This window comes from Aptenodytes patagonicus, chromosome 6 (genome assembly GCF_965638725.1).
Source record: "Aptenodytes patagonicus chromosome 6, bAptPat1.pri.cur, whole genome shotgun sequence".
Lineage (NCBI taxonomy): Eukaryota > Metazoa > Chordata > Aves > Sphenisciformes > Spheniscidae > Aptenodytes > Aptenodytes patagonicus.
Window position 1 is genome coordinate 51,268,600 of NC_134954.1, and position 17,770 is coordinate 51,286,369.

A 17,770-nucleotide genomic window follows, 5' to 3' on the forward strand; every position below is an offset into this window, starting at 1 on the left:
ATTTTGAGAGGAATTTCACAGTTTTGCTCTCTTTATGCTTGCTGGCATTTAAGTGGAAATTTTCATCTCGCTTTAAAAAAGTCATGTTTCTCACAGGACCGTTGGTTCTTCTCCTGTACCAGGTAGGCACACAGCTCTGCCGAGGCTGAAGAGGCACAGGCCGACCCTGCTGGGCCGCTCCCCGGGGGGCAGCCCGCTCCGGGCCGGGGCAGCCCGGTACCCCAGACTGGTTTCCACAGAGAATCTCCTCAGCGGAGAGATGTCGTCCGGAACGGCCCCGGCGGGTGCCCGAAGGACGAGCCGGGCACGGCCGGTGCCACGTACGTATGAGGGGATGGCGGCCAGGGCCACCGCCCCCTCCCGCGGCCGGGGGAGCTCCGCGGGCCGCCCCGCGTGAGGGGACGGCGCTTCCCTTTGTGCCCCGGCGGGCGGCGGGCCGGCCGCGTTGCCATGGGAACCGTCCCGCCGGCTTGCAGCGGGAGGAAGGCGGGTCGTGTGGCGGCGCAAGATGGCTCCCCGAGGCGGCGGGCCGCAGCGTGAGCGCGGGCGGGGGGGCGGGAGGAGGGAGCTTTCCGCCGCTGCCGCGCGTCCCCGGCCGTCGTCCCCCCCACCCCAGGCTCTGCCCTGCCCTCCCCTCCGCTGCAGGCTGCGGCCGGCCCGCCCGCCCCGCCCCGCGGCAGCAAGTGGCAGCGGCCGCCGGTGCCGCGGGGCGCCCTGACAGCCCCGCGCCCAACTTGTGTTGCAGGTGCGCCCCGCCGCTGATGCGAGAGCTGCCGCGCCAATGCCAGCCCCGCGCCGCCCGGCCAGCCCCCGCTGCCCCCCGGGCCCGCCCCGCCGCCGCCGCCGCGATGGCTCTGACCTTGTTCGGTGAGTAACCGCCGCCTCAGCCCGGCGGGCGCGGGGCTGCCGGCCCCCATTGTCTGCCGCACGGCAGCGCCTGGGCGTGGGCGCCGGCCCGGAGGGCTGCCGGAGGCCGGGGCCCGCTGCACCGCCCCACGCCCGGGGGTAGCTGTGGAGAACAACGCGCCCCGGGGGCAGCCCCCGTTGCCGGCCGCGGCGTGGGCTCGGGCTGTGGAGCGTGATAGACAAATAAAAGTTACGGTGCCTTAGCAAGCTCCCCGGTCGCCTGAGGAGCTGCGCGGCGAAGCCGTGGGCTGGCTAACGAGGGACCCCCGCTCTCCTGGGAGCGTCGGGGTACGGGGCTTAATTGCCCGTAACGATCAGATGCGTTTCTGTAATTGTGTTTAATAGCACAGACTCATGAAAGGACGGTTTCAGGAGGTTGAGTGTTGCTTTGGTTGGCTTCACAGCCTGAGACAGCGTAGTGGGAACCAGCATGTGAAAACTAGTTTTAACTGTTGAACATGTGGGTTCTCTTAACTAAGGTTATTAAGCTTGCTTATGCTTAATTTTGCAGTGGGGAAAAAAAAAAGCTACAAACTGCTTCTAGCAACATTAGGTAAATGCAACAAGGCAAAGGAAAGCAGAAATTAGCATGACTAACATCAGTACAGAATTAACAGGATAATCGGGGACGCTCTTTCTCGTAAGAAGCTTGTGTACCAGAAGCGATTTCTAGTGAATAGGTTTAGGTGATGATATGAAGTCTATTCGTAGTGTTTAGACTGTGGATTTTACTTCCTGTGTAAACAAATGACTTGCTTTCATTCATCTTGTGATTCTTGGGCTGGTACAATTTCTTAAAAGAATAAAAATGGTTTCATGGGTTTTCTTAAAATTTGACACCTGCTATATTATTGTGGCATATTAAGCCTTGTCTAAAAACAAGTTTAGCACATGTTGCAAGATAGTTCCCTGTAGATAAAATCTAAGCGGTATTGGATTTTAGCTACAGTGCTGTCACTTACATTTCCTGCCAGCGTTTTTCAGGATGCACGAGGTGGTAAATCATAGTTCATGGTGGAGTAAACCGTCTCCATCATTATAGGCCTGATCTTGTTATTGAGTTCACACGAGCCCCCGGACTTCTGGAGGAGTTGGTGCAGGTATGGGGGCTCTGCACCTTGTCAGTTGCAGGGTGGGCATCAAGCTCTTTAACTTGCAAGCACAAGTGAACGTAGAGAGTGCTCAAATGGCAGATGGGCTTTTGTAAAGTAGCCTACTGTGCATACTACATTGTATCACTGTAACTTCAGCTTGTTAAGAAAAGGTGTAGGTTGTTACACAGGTACTGGAGGTAAATATTGTAGTCGTCCCCAACAAAAAAAATCAAATTTTTAGGCTACTGAAAATATGCACTTTTTCCATGGTGGGTAGTTAATATGTCATTACAATCTTTGGCTGCAAAAATTAGGAATATTTTAATTTCAGCTTTTAAATAAAGTGGCATTCCTAAGTCAGGTACCTGGTTTTTTAAGCCTATGTGATTCTTTTTTCAATTCACCTGTATTTTATCTACTTAATGATATTTTTCTATTAATATAAATTTGTATTATAAAGTAAATTAAATTAGATGTTTTTGTGTGCTATCATGTCTGTTGTTAGAGTAAATGACACTGATACATGTAAAAGATAATGAGCAAAGAGAAGATAGAGTGGGGTACCCTGCTGTATGTAGGTTTTAAACAATATCTTTTTAAGAAAACACAAAGTGACAATAAATGCAACAAATAAGGCTAATGTGTGTCAACAAATGAATGCGGTGCCTGTCATAAATGTAAAAGCTTTAGAGTACATCTTAAACTATGAATGCAAGAGTGTGAGTGTGAGTTGTGTAAACGCAGAAAATGTGCAATATGTTTGCAGATGAGGTTGTGATTAACTTACAGTTGAGTTAGCACAGCTTACTGTGTTGCTGTGTGTCCTCTGAGCTGAGGTAGCTTGCCACACTTTGTCTCTTAGCATATAACAAAGACTGACCACAACATGCTTGCTTTGAACTTCAGGAACAGCATTCAGCCTTTATCTTGAATTTTGGCTGCCTGTGGATAGTGGCATTTTCAGTTGCTGCACCAGAGCTGACCCACAGTAACTCATTAAAAATATAACTCACAAAAGAGTGGTTTTTAATTTGTTTCAATGTAAGGTCCTACCAAAGCAATATCAGCAAATCTGGGGAAAGGCAGAATAAATGTTCCTGAATTAATGTGTCTGTTTTGAGGGATTAAGGAGCTGTAATTGTACTATTTTAAATTCATACCTATCTTATACCAGTAAAACTGTCCTGAGCAGACAGGTCCTGAGGGAGGTATTTGCTTTGGTTCTGCTCATTCACATAAATTCTAGGTTCAGTATTGCTTTTTTTTTTTCCTAACTCATAATGGTATATCACACTGAACCAAATTTCACACATTCTAGGGCTGCTTCTAATAGGATGTGCTACAAAGCGTGTAAAACTTGAGATAATTTGCCACGTCAGTTTTGGGGGGGAAAATCCACCAAGTTTGCTGGGTCCATTTCAATTAATGCGTGTATGTGTGTGAGCACAGTAAGAGAGAGGAGAGGGATGGGAAATGTCATAACATGCTTTCTCCATGCTCTTGATACTGTTTTATGGCTATTTTGGTGCATAGTCCAAAGACTACTAAAAGGGGACAGAACTAGGGAGCAGGGTGACATTGTTGTGGATTCTGGATTAAAACGGATATGTGGTTATCAGGCAGTTGAAAGGTCACGTATGCCTTATTTTTTCTACTTGACAGAGTGATTGGGAGTTTCCTGTTCCTGTTGGAGGTTGCCCTTTGCTGCTGTCCTCAGAGCGGCATCACGTAGCTGCTGGAGCATTAACTGCAGTTTGCACCTTTGAGGTGGCACCTTGAGACTCTTTGGAAAGTTGGTTGGAGAAAAGAGCTTCTGGTGTATCAGCAGCATTTTTCTGCTACAGAAAAAGGCTGTTACCCTTGGGCTATAGGAGTCTCCTGACTTCTTATTCCTTTTCAGTTACAGCTTATTGTCCAGATTATGATGCAGCATTAAAGCACAAAGGAGGAAAATGTTAAGACTCTCCATTTTCTCAGTCTTAGTTATTTTAAAATTCTTTTCTTCATCTTGTCATATTCTCCCAGTCATGACCTTCCAAGGTATCCTGTGCTGACTGTTGGCTGTGTGGAAGGTGGTAGGGAGCTGCCCACGTTCCCACAGCACAGTGGTACAGCTGATGAGTTTGTGCGTGGTGTGGGTTATGAGGGAGAGGAGGTTAACTGCCCCACAGAGATGGAGAGGAAGAGCAGCCACTGCTAGAAGCAATCAGAGATGGGAGAGCATGGAAGTTGTAGGCTGAAAACATACCTCTGTTACCTATCAACCGTGTTAGCTACTTCAGGCAAAAGTGTCATCCCAACAGGGTTCATAGTTACACAAAGTGGCAAAAAGGGCCTGTTGTGACCACAGGTGGTCACCCATATGTGACATGACTTTTTGTGATACCAGTAGAAGTAGGGTTTCACCAGTACATTGAGTTTGTGTTCTAGTGGCCACGCAATTAGAGTGCAGGTTTAAGCTAAGAGAGGAAAGCAGATCCTGTACTAGGACCACATCAGCAGAAGTCTGGAAGACAGTCAATATATCTGAGAAGTGAAAAAAACATGCTACCTGATCCTCTTGTTTGTTGCAAATAATAGATGCAATGAATTTGATATCCATATTCATGAATTGCCTACCAAGAGTTGGCAGGGATTTTAAGAACGTCTTCGTCCACAAAATAGTGCAGACTTTCACACCCGGTGTGTACAAATGTCTGGAACTTCAGTAGATGTCCAATTCTAGTGCTGTTTTTCATCCTACAGCAGATTCACGTTCCCTTACAAAAGGTTGTGGTGATTGCAGGTGTAGCCTCTTTTTTTCTCTCTAACCATTTCTTTCTGCCTTCTGCAGCAGCTGAAATGGCGTATAAGCCGGTGTCCTTCTCTACCATTTCAGCACAAAATCCAGTGGCTTCATGCCCAGCCTTTGCAGAGCTGTGCTGAAGCCACTTGCCTGGTTTAGCAGGGAAGCAGCTAAAGGATTCGCACGGGTTCTGCTCTGCTGAACCCCTGTGAGGGGTAGCAGCTTCGCAGAGACAGGAAGAGCAATCAGTTACGTTTCTATGGCTAAACTTCCTAGACCCCATCTGTTAATACCCTAAGTTGTGAGATCTCGCGGTGACACGGCTGAGGTGTGTGCTGTCATTCCACTTGGATGACTCAAGTATGGGAAAGATAACAAACAATGTAGAGGAAAAAGGAGAAGTGTTAAGTTATCCCATTGCTACCGCTGTTTGCTTGTGTCTTTGAATGTCCTGAGAAGTGTTTAAAGAAAGTCAGCATTGTACTTAGAAAGAAAAATAGTTTTATGTTATGTTTTACTGCTTATGAGTTGTCCTTATGTTTTATGAATTCCCTTTCTGTTCATTTGTTTGCTCATCAACTCTCTTGTGTGAACAAAGGAAGACATTTCAAAACGGCCAGGAGAGATCTTCATGGACATATTTGTCATTAGTTATTCATGCTCTTGCCTTCTTGCTCAGAGCCTGCCAATGGATGAAAACTCACCCTCCTGAATATTGGTGGTTAAGAAATGAGAAGTGAAGCAATTCTCTTTTAATCTTCGAAGTGCTTGCACTCTGATGAGTGGCTGCAGATGAATGGGATTAGAGACAGAGCTGTAGTCAGCATGACAGATATGGTTATTTAAGGAGATGATGAACAAGGGCAGTTTTTAGAGAAATTTATGGGGAAAATATCAGATGAAAAGAAACAAGCAATACATTGCTACAGTCAGGAAGGGTAGGGACAAAGAAGCCAATTATACCTCCATTTCAGGTGTCCATACATTGTTGAAAGAGCACGCAAATATTAACTTGCCCACCTAACAGAATTCCTTTCCACAGCTGCAAGCTCTGTTATCGTAATGCGTGGAAGTACTTTTCTATTAATCTATCTACTACTATGGGTATGAGACAAACCCTTTGAAATAAGTTCTTCCATACTTGAAATGCTAATTAACAGATTACTATTTTAAGTTCTATACATCTGTGATTACTGTTCTCCATGCAAACCATACTTACTGTCTTGCGGCTGCTTCAAAAAGTAGGGTATGCTTATGTTGGTACAAGCACATATTTTCCAATGTGACAATCTTAAAGATATTGTAGAGAAATTAAATCAATTCATTGTTCCCTAAATAAATGTTTTGCTTGCTTAGGGAAGCCTTTTAAATTTTACAGTGCTTGGTTAGCTTAGTCACAGGAACACAGAAAATAAATGTTCCTCTAAAAAATGGCTCACAACAGGTAATGCCTGTGGATTCTCTGCAGGATAGGAAATACTAAAAAATTAATCTGTTTATTTCTTGTCTGATGTACAGAGCCTTCTAAGAACAGGAGGTAAACAGATCGCCTACAATTCAAGTTATTCTGCCCTGAATTTTTATATGTGGCCCTGAACTACGCTTAAAACTTGTGGCTAGCTGTGATGGTAAAGGTTTACTGGCAGAGCCCCTTAATTAAAGAGTCAGTTTGTGCCAGAAAAGTGTTCTTTGAATCTGTTCCTTAATTGAAGTCGGTAATGGAAGTTTGTTCATGGAATTGGGGTATTTATAGTAGGGCTTTTGTAGCTACAGGGAGCATAAATGTGGACTGCTATAGGAATGATACCTATCGCTGGTGCTTCTAGGCCAAAAAGAAAGTGTAAAGAACTTCATTGCTCATCTTATGCTCTTGAAGCGGTTTTCAAAGTGAATACGTACCCCACGTTGCACTGCCTATGCTAGATCTTTTTTGCCAGTAAAGCAGTGAATTCAAAGTGATCTCTTTAACCCGGTTACAGCAGATGCTCTTGAAGTGTTTAGCCCTTGCTTAAAATACTTGGGCTTCATTCAGTACTGACTGACACAGGCTAATTTTAAAGGAGATTTAAGCAATTCAACATCTAGTCACAATAGGAACTTTGAATAGTTTAATTAGACAAAACAAATTAAGGACATTAGTACAATGTTTGGGTTTTTTTTAACAAGATTTAAAAATGAAGGTGATTTGTTAAAAATGGAAACCACGTTAGAGATAAACTCAATTTTCCGACTCCCGTTCATGTATCTGGGAGGGAAAGTGTTCAAGTGCTGAGAATCGTAAGATTATTTTCTCCTAGGTGCTGTGCTAACCTTACCTGATTCATAGAACCTAATGAAGCAAATAAGGAGAGCAACCTTGAAAAGGTTTTGCTGGCAATGCAATCTCAAGAAAAAAATTGAAAGGAAAACCTGCGTAGGAACTGGGAAAAGAAGATGGATCTATTAACTAGTAAATTGGTATCAATTGATCAAAATATCAGAGAAGTGACGCTAACACTTATAAACAAGGATGAAAAAAATTCAGTCATGGCTTCTCAGCTTAGTGCTTAGAAGTGTGCTTCATGCAGTGGCTGTATAAAATTGTTTTCTATTAATTGTGAATATTGTATAAGAATCTTAAGAGATCAGAGGTTTGAGGATTGTTGCTGAAGCTGGAAAGGACAGGTCTAATTGTGTGCACAAGTAATGAATTAAGATGAGGTTTTGGAATTTTCTCCAAAGAGATTCTCTTGTGATATTATCAGCTCAGGCACACCATTGAACAAACACATCCCTTTCCTCGTTGGCATCAAGTTACCCGCTAAGAAGTGGAGACAGTCTGCGTAGCATAGAATCTCATCCGATGGTGTTGAAGTGAAATACACTCTGGATCCGAGGATCCAGGAAGAGTTCCCAAGCTTTGCTGATGCACACTTCATGTCAGCCAAGGGCTGATGTTTCAGGTGTAAATCTGGGTTTTCTTCTATTTGTTTTGGACTCAGCTGATCCTTTCTGCCTTGTTGGGTTTGGGGACTTTATTCTCTTCCTAACTCTCTCCAAGAGTTCTTAACTGGTTTTTTAGGTGTACTGAAAGATTTCCATGTGATAGAAAGCATGTCTCAGTGTCAAGAAAAGAACAATACAATGGCAGTAGCATAGTTATGACTTAAATACTACTTTAATCAGTAAACTCAAAGCATAAACCTAATACAAGCCTTTTGGAAGACTATGTTATTTTTGCCAAATAAAAGCACATTAATCAGGATCCTCCAAGGGCGCAGGCATAGGTAACTGCTCTGCATAGTCGAACAGTCAACTGTGCATTGTTAGGTGATTCTTTTTCCTTTTTCTGAACTTGGGGTTTAGCATCTGCATCTCGGGCTATTTAGCTGCTCCACCTTGTGGACAGAGATCGTACAGTTCTGCAGAAACGTGTCTTCAGATGAAATGAAACAAAACAGACCCAAGACCTGGCCTAAGGGCACTTTTGTAGTTATTAACAGAATACGAGATGCTTCCTGCTCCCTTGTAAAATCATAAACTGGCTTGGTTGTCATTTCAGTGGGGTGGATTGTATCTGCCTTGTATGTCTTCATAAATGATGGCAGAAATTTAAAAACCCTCTAGATTTTGCTTTTTTGAGTCTGTCTTGAAACAAGGAAAGGTGTCATTTAAAGTCACTGAAGTATTTGGTCTTCTAAAGCATTTAACAATACAGCTAGGACTTTGCAATTGCATGGCATCCGGGCCTCAAGCACCCTCGCTGGCCAGACCCAAGACGACGCTGGGAAGGGTTCCTGCAGTTCTTCACGGTCTTCCCGAGGGTTTAGCTGTACAGTGGAGTAGTGGGTCAATGTCCTGGTTCTAGTCAGGGGAGGAGGGTTGATCACACCCAGCTGGGAAGCCAGGAGTATTCACTGTGTCTGCAACAGCCTCTGCGAATGTGAAAGAGCTGATTGACATCTGACATTTCCAGCACTCAAAATATTTGTTCATCCTCTGTCTGAATGAAAAAGGTGACATTTCTGAAGTGATTTCATAGTTAATGGAAAATGTGTTCGTAAAATCCTATTTATTTCTGCGGGAGTCTGATTTCCATGATATATTTTGATACATTTGTCCCCAAATTTTTTTTTTGTGACTTTGTTAGCAGTTCTGTGATAAGCATCATGGAGAGACTGTCAGGGCTGGTTAGCTTTTGGTTAAAATTTTGTTTAATGATGATAGGATGTGATAATGTGGTCTGGTTTTTCACATGACCAAATCTTAATCCCCTGAGAGAATGCATTAAGAAAACTGCATCCTCTGGTTGTGAACCACTGTCGAAGTTGCAAGCTAGACCTTGCCTGCTCACAGTGAGCAGGTAACTGTACTTTTGGTCTCGGTCATCTCTGTGAGGAAGCCCACTGTCATCCATCTTTGGTGCAGGCGGCAGGATCTGGCTCTGATGAATACATCATGTGGTTGGGGATGGATGTTCCTGGTGCTGATGGGAGGTGGTCGTTCCCTCTCTGCTGCACTTCTGCTCCCCATCTCCATCTCCTTCACGCTTCCTTTGTTGCAAGAGCAGCTGTTCGTAGGTAGCCTTGCCACTTAAGAGGCTGAAATAAAAACATGGTTTCTGACCTTGATCAGAAACTGAATGTCCTGGGGCAGCTTGCTTGTCAGAAATTCCTACTCCAAAAGTAAAGGTAAAGCACTGTTTCCTAAATACTGGAATTGTTTTGTTGCCCACTGCATGGTAGTGTGCTACAGTGGCCAGCAGAGCCACAACTGCAACCATTTAAATTATATAGCAAGTACAATAGAGCAAGTACAATCATTAAATTGTATAGCAAGTACAATCATGTAGCAAAGTCTTTGAGTACTGCTGCAGCAACAGAGAAGGAGGTGTGGAATTATTCCTCATGCAGAGTAAATGGGGGACTGTAAAAAATGGAGTAATAGTACAGTTCTGAAAAACAAACCCAGTGCTTTAGTGCAGTACCTAACTGTTCCTTGCTCTCGATTTGGCAGGGTACAAGTCTGTCTCCTCAATGCTGAATTAGTATCTGATACGTATACAATCCAGAGCAGGCTATAAAAGTTGCTGATAATTACTTGGTAGGGCCAGTCTTCCATAGTTTTTCATCTGCACTTTATGGTTTCCATATGAATCTGGACACAATGCTTAAGTACAATCTTAGATCATTTTTCATTTAAAAAAACCAGCAAAAAACCAAACCCAACCCACAAAAAAAACCCAAACAGGATGTAGCTCTTCCTCACCTCTGCTTCACTGGCTGAACATGCACACATGGGTATATCCTTCCAATAAAGGAAGCATGATTTTGACACAGCAATTAATTTTACTGACTTCCTTTTCAGGTTTTTCAAAGCGTATATTTATAATGGCACTTGAAAGTGTTGAAAAGATCTTCACTGGTTTAACAGAAGCAGAGAAGGATTTCAAAATAAAATAGCGATTCTTCTTCCCGGTGAGAAAACATTCAGAAATTGTGTTGCATATTATTTCAATGCCAAAATTTACATGGTAAAGGAATTATGTCAGGTACTTTTTTTATTGAGAAATAATATTTGTAGTATAACAAGGTAAATATTTGCAAGTATGTAAAGGAAAATTACCAACCCAAAAAACCAAGAGAAGGAGAGGAAACTTATCGGGGCATTTCCAACAGTGAGCTCGTGTGTGTATAGCTGTGCTGTTGCTTTGTTGTGGTTCTCGGGGAGCTCCTGGCTGCACTGCATATCTGCCCACTTCCACGTGGTGTCAAAGCAAGCTGTGGTCACAGCCCCCTCCCAGCACCCTTGCCTGCCCCTCCTCAGTGGCAGAGCAGCAAGCTCATCAGTAACTCGGTGGAGCATCTCTTATTCCTTAGCTTTTATTGAAACTGTGCTGTATAAGAAGATACCTTCCACCCCGATCCACCTCCGACTGCATCAGATCAAACCAAGATGACTGTTTTGTCCTAACTTGCTCTTCTGCAGGTTCAGAATTTGCAGGAGATGAAACATAGCCCCAGTGTCACTGCCACCCTGAAGCATGGCAAGCCCCGGGGCGGGACAGCGTATGCTGCACTCCTGGGACAGTAACTCTGGGGGATGCCTCCAAGCAACCTCTGAGATGAGAGAATTGCAGACTGCTCTGTCTGAGGGAGGGCTTACACTGGCTAACTCAGCTGCTAAGCTTGTTGGCATTTTTTTCCACTTAGTAGAAAGGTCTGTGAGAAGCAGGAAGAGCTTTTTTCTGTTTCTTAAATGCTTTGTTGGTGGGGTAGCTCTGCTGTTAGTCATGACTCTTAAATGTAAAAACTCTGCCTTTTTTGGAAGGCATCTTCCTTCTCCCATTGCTGTGCAAGAGCAGCCGTGGAAGACTCAGGCAGGGCTTGCCATGTCTCAGAGCTGTATTAGCATTTCCCCTTATTTCTGTACGGAAATCCTGTGTATCACAATCTCTGACAATTGCTTGCAGCATTCTGCCTCCTGGAGGTTCCCATCTAGCCACGTAGGTAGGCCAGGACCATTTTAAAACTATAAACTGGATTTTTGATCTGTCACATCCTATAGCTCTCTGTGTGTCTGTCTGTACATGTTTTCCTGTGCTGCCAATCGCCACAATAGGATTCTTTTTATAAAGTCAAAGTGGAGCTAAAGACACCAAAAGAGCTGTTACCCAGAGAGGCAATGCTAGCTGGGGGATTATTGGGTTGGCAAGACTTGGGAATAGAGATACTGATCTTTGATCTGTAGCATGATCTCATCTATGTGGGCCTCTGCTTCTCTTGCCAGCAATGGTTCCTATTTTCTGTTTAGATGTCTCGTTCTGTAGGACAAAGTCTGGTTTTCACTTGTGGACATTCCTGTGGGATCTCAGTTCCAGTAAGGATGCATCAGTATCCCAGAAATGCAGCTAATAATTGTTGAAAACCTCCTGTTTAACACGGTGCCATGATAAAGTGAGAGGTAATAAACCCAAGTTTCCATTATTTGCAGACCAATTTGTCTTTCTTCTAATTAGTGGAAGAAAGGAGGAAGAACTTCAGAACAGAGACAAGAAAACCGTCTGAATTAATTTCCCGGAGGGGGGAAAAAACTGTATGGAGTTACCCAGAAAAGGACTTGGAGGTTAGCTCTGAGCATCAATCGTATCAAGCTTTCTGGCCAGCTCTCCCATTCCCACTGGGCGGTGACAAACCTTTGTGTTCAGCTCTCCTTCCAGCAGCCTGTTCCCAGCTCCTCTGCTCTGCTTTCAACCTCCCAAATGCAGAGGGAACTGAGGACAAATGGGGGATCCATGCAGAAAACCTCTCAGTGCTTGCAGAGCTGCTAAACCACCTTCAGGATGATCGTTTGGCTGTTGCTCCAGCCCCACAATGCACTGGGTGGTGCAGGAGTGGACCTGGAGCACAGCTTCTCCACAGACTGGACCTCATACCTGCTCTCTCTCCTCCCTCTGGTTCCTGCCTAGTGCAGCAGATGAACCTGCCGAGGAGTAAAAGAGTTATGAAAAAGATGGATTTCATGCTATAAACAGGGAGAGGCTGGTGGGTAAATATCTTTTGCCATAGTTCTTAGACTGCAGTTGTAATAGTGAGCCATGGAATTGCCAAAAAGGAATGTGAAGTTTTCAGCTTTTCTCATGGAGCATCCTACTTTGTGCCATTGGAGGCCTCTTGGATGTTTTATATGAGAACAGGAAGAGGTAAGGAATGACACTTGCAGCTTTCAGATTGGGTAAAAGCTCACAGCAACTGGAGAATGACTTTTGGAGTAAAAACTTAATTCCAATTCAAGAAAAGGCATCCCACCACATTGTGTCCATTTCCCTTTCTCTGACCCTGCCAATAATGGTTTTTAGGAGTTTCCTTCATGACACTATAAAAAATGATCATGGTTCCAGGCAAGGGTACTTTACTTGGTAGTCTGCCCTCCTCCTTCCAACCGTGAGTGTTGATGTGTTGCATCTGTTCTGGAAATAAGAATGTAAATACAAGCCATATTTTTGCATGAGCAATGGCGTGTGTTATTGACGACTGTTTTAGAAAATGAAAAATCTGTTTGTAATAAGAATTGTAATAGGTTTGTGTTAACTCTGATGGTCTAAGAATCTAAATAGGTCAAGTTTGAGGAAGGAGAGGCAACAGCATCTATTAGACCATCTGACAGTTAAAGAGAGAGACGTGCTTTGGAACATGTGCATCTGTCTTGAGGCCAGTTACAACAGCAGTCAGAAATCAGATCTGCTCTTAATTTTCTCCGGGTGACTCTGATTTTTGCCTGGGCTGCTAATAGGTGGTTTTGTTTTGTTTTGTTTTGTTTTTCCCCCAGGAGGCTAATGAATGCACAGCATCTATCTTGGTCTAAGATGCATGAGAGGACAAGTTCTCGGCAGATTTTTACCAATGGATAGGGAGGCAGGGTCAGTGTTGTGCTCTTTTGTTGTGGTTCAGCTTTTGGTAAAACCACAACGCTCTGTTTAAAAGTGGATTTTAGAGCAGGAAAGTGAATGTATGTTCCTTTTCTCAGTGCTGTGTGTGGAAAAAAAAAAAATGCAAAGCAACCAAGCAAACGGTGATAAAACATGCCTCCCCATTCAGCAAATTAGGGCATTATGCAATGGATGGAGGGGCTGTATTTCAAAAGTGCCTGAAAGCTCGTCCTTTATTTCAGGTCTCTTCTGCTCAACCTTGACTGGACAGACTTCTTATTCAGGGGAGGGGATTAATTTACAGCTAGAAGACACTTTTATATGGCATCATATTGTTCTTTTTCATTATTAGGGTGACTGGTCAGAATATTTGTGTAATCAAGCTCTAGTCAATATTCTCTGTTGGACATGTTAGAGAAATCAAGACAAAAATGAATTTTTGTGAATGCCTTGAGGCTGCGTCTATAACAGTTGTCACTGGCTTGAAGTTATGGTAAAACTAATGTGCCCTTATTGGTATTATTAATGTTTGGAAGGAGTAAAACAAGTGATGGGAAATGAGCTCGGTCTTTGTGCAGGCAGGCTTTTAAAATAGGAGACAAAGAAGGATTTGTGGAAACAAATAATAGGAAAGGAAATGTCAAAGGGTAAATGTTTTCTCCTACATTATCCCTTGCCATGGTTGGAATGAGAGCAGTGTGAGAGTAATAGCCTCGGCAGGTATTTCTCCTGGCTTCCAAGCAAACTTCACTGACCGTGATCAAAACAGTGTCTCCAGTGAAAACCAGTCTGGATTTAAACCAGGGAAGTTTGACTACAGTGTTCAAGCTTGTGTTACCTGATGTTACTCTGAATTGCTCCAAGACTTTACTGTACTGGTACAGAAGATACTTGGACAAATTATCTGTCAAATCTAAAAGATGCGATTCATCCAATAAAGGCATTTTTCTTGCCTTTTGAACTTGCAAAATTAGTTTGCAAAAGACCTTTCAAATAACCCTTAGGGAGGATGGGAAACTGCCTAACTCATTGACCCAGCACTTAGGGGCTGCAGCCAGCCGCAGTCAGTTTTGCCACAATGAGTTTAAAAAAAAAAAAAATAACTACAGGCTGTTTTTCTTTGAAATAGATAAATTAAAGAGGCATATTTGATTTTTTTACAACATTTTCAGCTGGAAGTTGTTTACTGTGTAAACCAGAGATTTCAGGATACCTATGAGTCTGTAGAGCTATCATAACTCCTATAGTGAGATAAATCAGAGGGTTACAGACAGCTGGCGGCCTGACTGTTGTTGTACCTACAGCTAACCCGCAGGGCTGTGTCAGGTAGAGGTTCCCATCGTGTCTGTCTTTTCTCGGGAAGCAAAGATGGTGTTCCCAGAAATGCTGAAAATTGGCTGCATCCTGTTGTCTGGAGGCTGAGATGCCACACTGGAAACGGAAAGCAACATTAAATTCTGTCTTTGTTAAATGCCCACAAGGTGGCACTTGTCATCTTTTTACCTCTCTGAGGTCTAAATTTTTATACTTGCAGCAACACTAATAAATAATTCTAGAGGTTTTAAAACTTTTCTTAAACAGTAAGCTAACTGTACTTTCATGGGAGGGGTATTTCCCACCCCTCCATTAAACTACAGTCAAGAGAAAAGGGGCAACAGCGGTGTTTTGCTTCTTATCATTGCACATGTGAAAATTCCAGCTTAAAATTAAAAATTCATTTTAATTTTTTTGTTATAAAGGATTTTTAAATTTTTTATTTGTCATCATTCATGTAGTCAGCTGCCACTATTTATCTGGCAAAGAGGAGGAAAAATGAGTACTTGCTTCCCTTGCTTTGGTTAAATGAAAATCTAGAAACAGATCATTTGCAACCTGGTCTAATCACTTAGAAGATGAGTTCATTTAACAGCAGCAGTGGCTGTGATAGGCAAAATATTACTCATTAAAATTTTCCCAGGCAGTAATAGTAGACCTGCTAATGAAAGGCATTGAACTCTAGCTGTTTTCGGTGGGTCTCTCATTCAACCCCATTAAGAAGCATTCCCATAGAATTTATTGTTGCCAGATCAGATGTTTGTAGAAACCAGGATGGTAGTGTGATCTTTTTTCTCTCTCCCCCTCAAGACCGATGCAATTATTCAGAGCATGCCCTTCTTTAAGCCTCTTCACTTTTGCTGAGAGTGCTTTCTTGTCTCCCACTTGGTCACAGCAGAGATGCCATTTCTCTGGCATTGTTATAGCCCCTGTAGCTTTCTGGGGCATTGTTGACATTAGCTTTCTCTTAATCATTTTTACTCCGGTAATAATTAGAAACCTAATTGTACTTGTTTGGAGTGGTATAAGCAAAACCATGTGAGGATGAAAGAGCAGAGAAAAATAAGTTTTGTCCCATAAAAAAATTCCCGGGGCACAGTGTGTGTGATGTAGTGCCATCCTGTAGCCAAAGGGATGCTTTTGTTATCGGTGCCTGTTTTCACTGGTTTGTATCTTTCCCTTAGATTGTATTGTACTCTTGTTCTCCTCCCAGATGGGAATGCCTTTGGAAAATGTGAAGAAAATACATTCAGATGTTTTCATTTTCTTGCTTAAATAACTCAAATACAGTTTAATTTTAAAAGTCCAAAGCTTCCTAAGTGCATGGTTTTTTATGGGCATTAAGAAGTGTTGCAACCTGCGCCAAAGGTCAAGGCAACAGAGTAAAACTTTGCGTAAGGAGAGCTGTTGCTGGTGACCGTACCTTCTGCCCACAGGCTTGGCCATGTCCCTGTAGATGGATGGTTTTAGTGGTGGAGTGACTTAACTTGTGTGCCAGCTTCTCCAGGGCTGGCCTGGAAACAGTTGGGTGTGCTTGAGTTGGCTATCTGTAACCTCTGCTTGCCAGTTGCTGTCCCCTGGCAGGAGGTGAACTGCATAGGCTGGCGATAGCTCCCCTTTCGAGGAGTCTGTCTCTGTGATCAGACTGGGCTTTAGTTTAACATTTAACAGCTGTCCCACTCCAGCTCCCCACCGGAGTGGGTTGTGTCGGCAGCACAGCGGGCTCGGAGCAGGGGATCCTCCACTGAGAGGGTTAGCTGTCCACACGCAGCCAGGACATGTGCCAGGTTGTCACATGTGCCTGCGTGTTAAAGTGGATGCCTGTCTGGCATCTTTTCTCTACCTGGAGAAGGTAGAGAAAATAGATGGTGGTTTATTTGGAAGCTTTTGCACTGAAGCTACTTACAGTAATGGTGTCTGCCTGCCTGAGGAAGAGCCTTGACATGTCTAAAAGTTTTCAAAGCTTTTTTCTTAATTCAAAGGAAATCATGTGCCAAGGATACCATTAAAGTAGCATCAAAGACTCAGTAACAGTCTAGAAGTATCAGTCATTGTTGCTGAGTGTCATACAGTATGTTGTATATTCAGGAATTGGGAGAAAATGTGGTGCTCACTGCCTGGGGTATTCTCAGCCCTGCAGGGATCTTCCCATAAACAAAGGAAATTCTGTGACACCCTAGTTGTGAAACCCCACGTGTTTTCCACATGGGCCCACGCCATGTGTGCCATCAGGTTCTTGTCATTAATGTCTTTGTTTTTAGGGACTAATAAAGCAATGTTACTTTTGGATTAACATTATTTATTCAATCACTTTTAAACCCAAACATTTTTTGTAAAATAACAATATAATAGTTTTTATTTAAGAGAAAGGGAATATACCAAAAAGTTGCCTGAGATCTCTTAAAAAGCGTGGTGTAAGCCCGTGCGAGCTATTTTGATCAGAAATCATTTGTTACCCCTGTGTTATGGAAAGGCGAAGACAGGATAAGACTGAGCCAGAGGATCGTTTCCCTTTTTATATTCATGTGGAGGAACCTAATGCTGCAGAAGTGTTTGTTCCTAAGAAAACACTTCGTGCAAGGCAAGAAAGGTTGACCATGGCTTTCTCTCTTTTTTACCAAGCACTGGCTGAAATTAAGTTCTCTGCAGCCTTTGGCAGCAGTGTGCATGGTACCCTGCTTGCCAGGGCAGGGATGGGTTGGTTTCTGCAGGACCTCATGTGACGGGCAGGTAGCCACCCACGATGCTTCTTGCTCTTTGCATCAAGACTCTGCCTCTGCCCGCCACCCCATTACAGACTGTCATTTAACTTACCAGCTGCTGATAGCGGAGGTGTAGCAGAGGGGTTTGTGGAAAAAAATGTGGATCCCAAGGTCTCGTCTAGGAGTGACAAAGGACCTTTGGTGTGTGCCCTTCCTTCTTCAGTACACGCGCAATAGACAGGAATCTTTTGGCCGTTCTCTGCACTCTCCTTCCTGCTGCCCCCTCTCTGGGAGCTGCCTGCCATTGCCTTCCTCTCCTGCCACCCGGAGTGCAAGGACTTCTGCAAAATGCTTCCAGCGCTGCTGGGTGCTGTCACAGCCAGCGATCAGCTTCTCGTATTTACCCTGAAACCATAGTATTGCAGCCCATCTGTTTTACTACCGCTGCCTAGGGCGGTGGCTGTATTCAGCCTTTAATTACCTTAATGCTGTTTGAGTTTTATTTTGGTTGGAGTGCATAAAAGCCCTAACTGCTAGGGCCTGCTTGGCTGCTGCTTAAAAT

General features: G+C 43.7%; 1 protein-coding gene across 1 annotated transcript in view; it reads left to right on the forward strand.

Moving 5' to 3' along the window:
- The first annotated feature begins 823 nt into the window (after window positions 1-823).
- CHN1 (chimerin 1) overlaps window positions 824-17,770 on the forward strand; it is a 105,207-nt gene continuing 88,260 nt past the window's right edge. Inside the window, exon 1 of the mRNA XM_076342581.1 lies at window positions 824-867. Coding sequence (XP_076198696.1) covers window positions 849-867 — 19 coding nt within the window. The 5' untranslated portion in view covers window positions 824-848. The remainder of the gene's footprint in view (window positions 868-17,770) is intronic.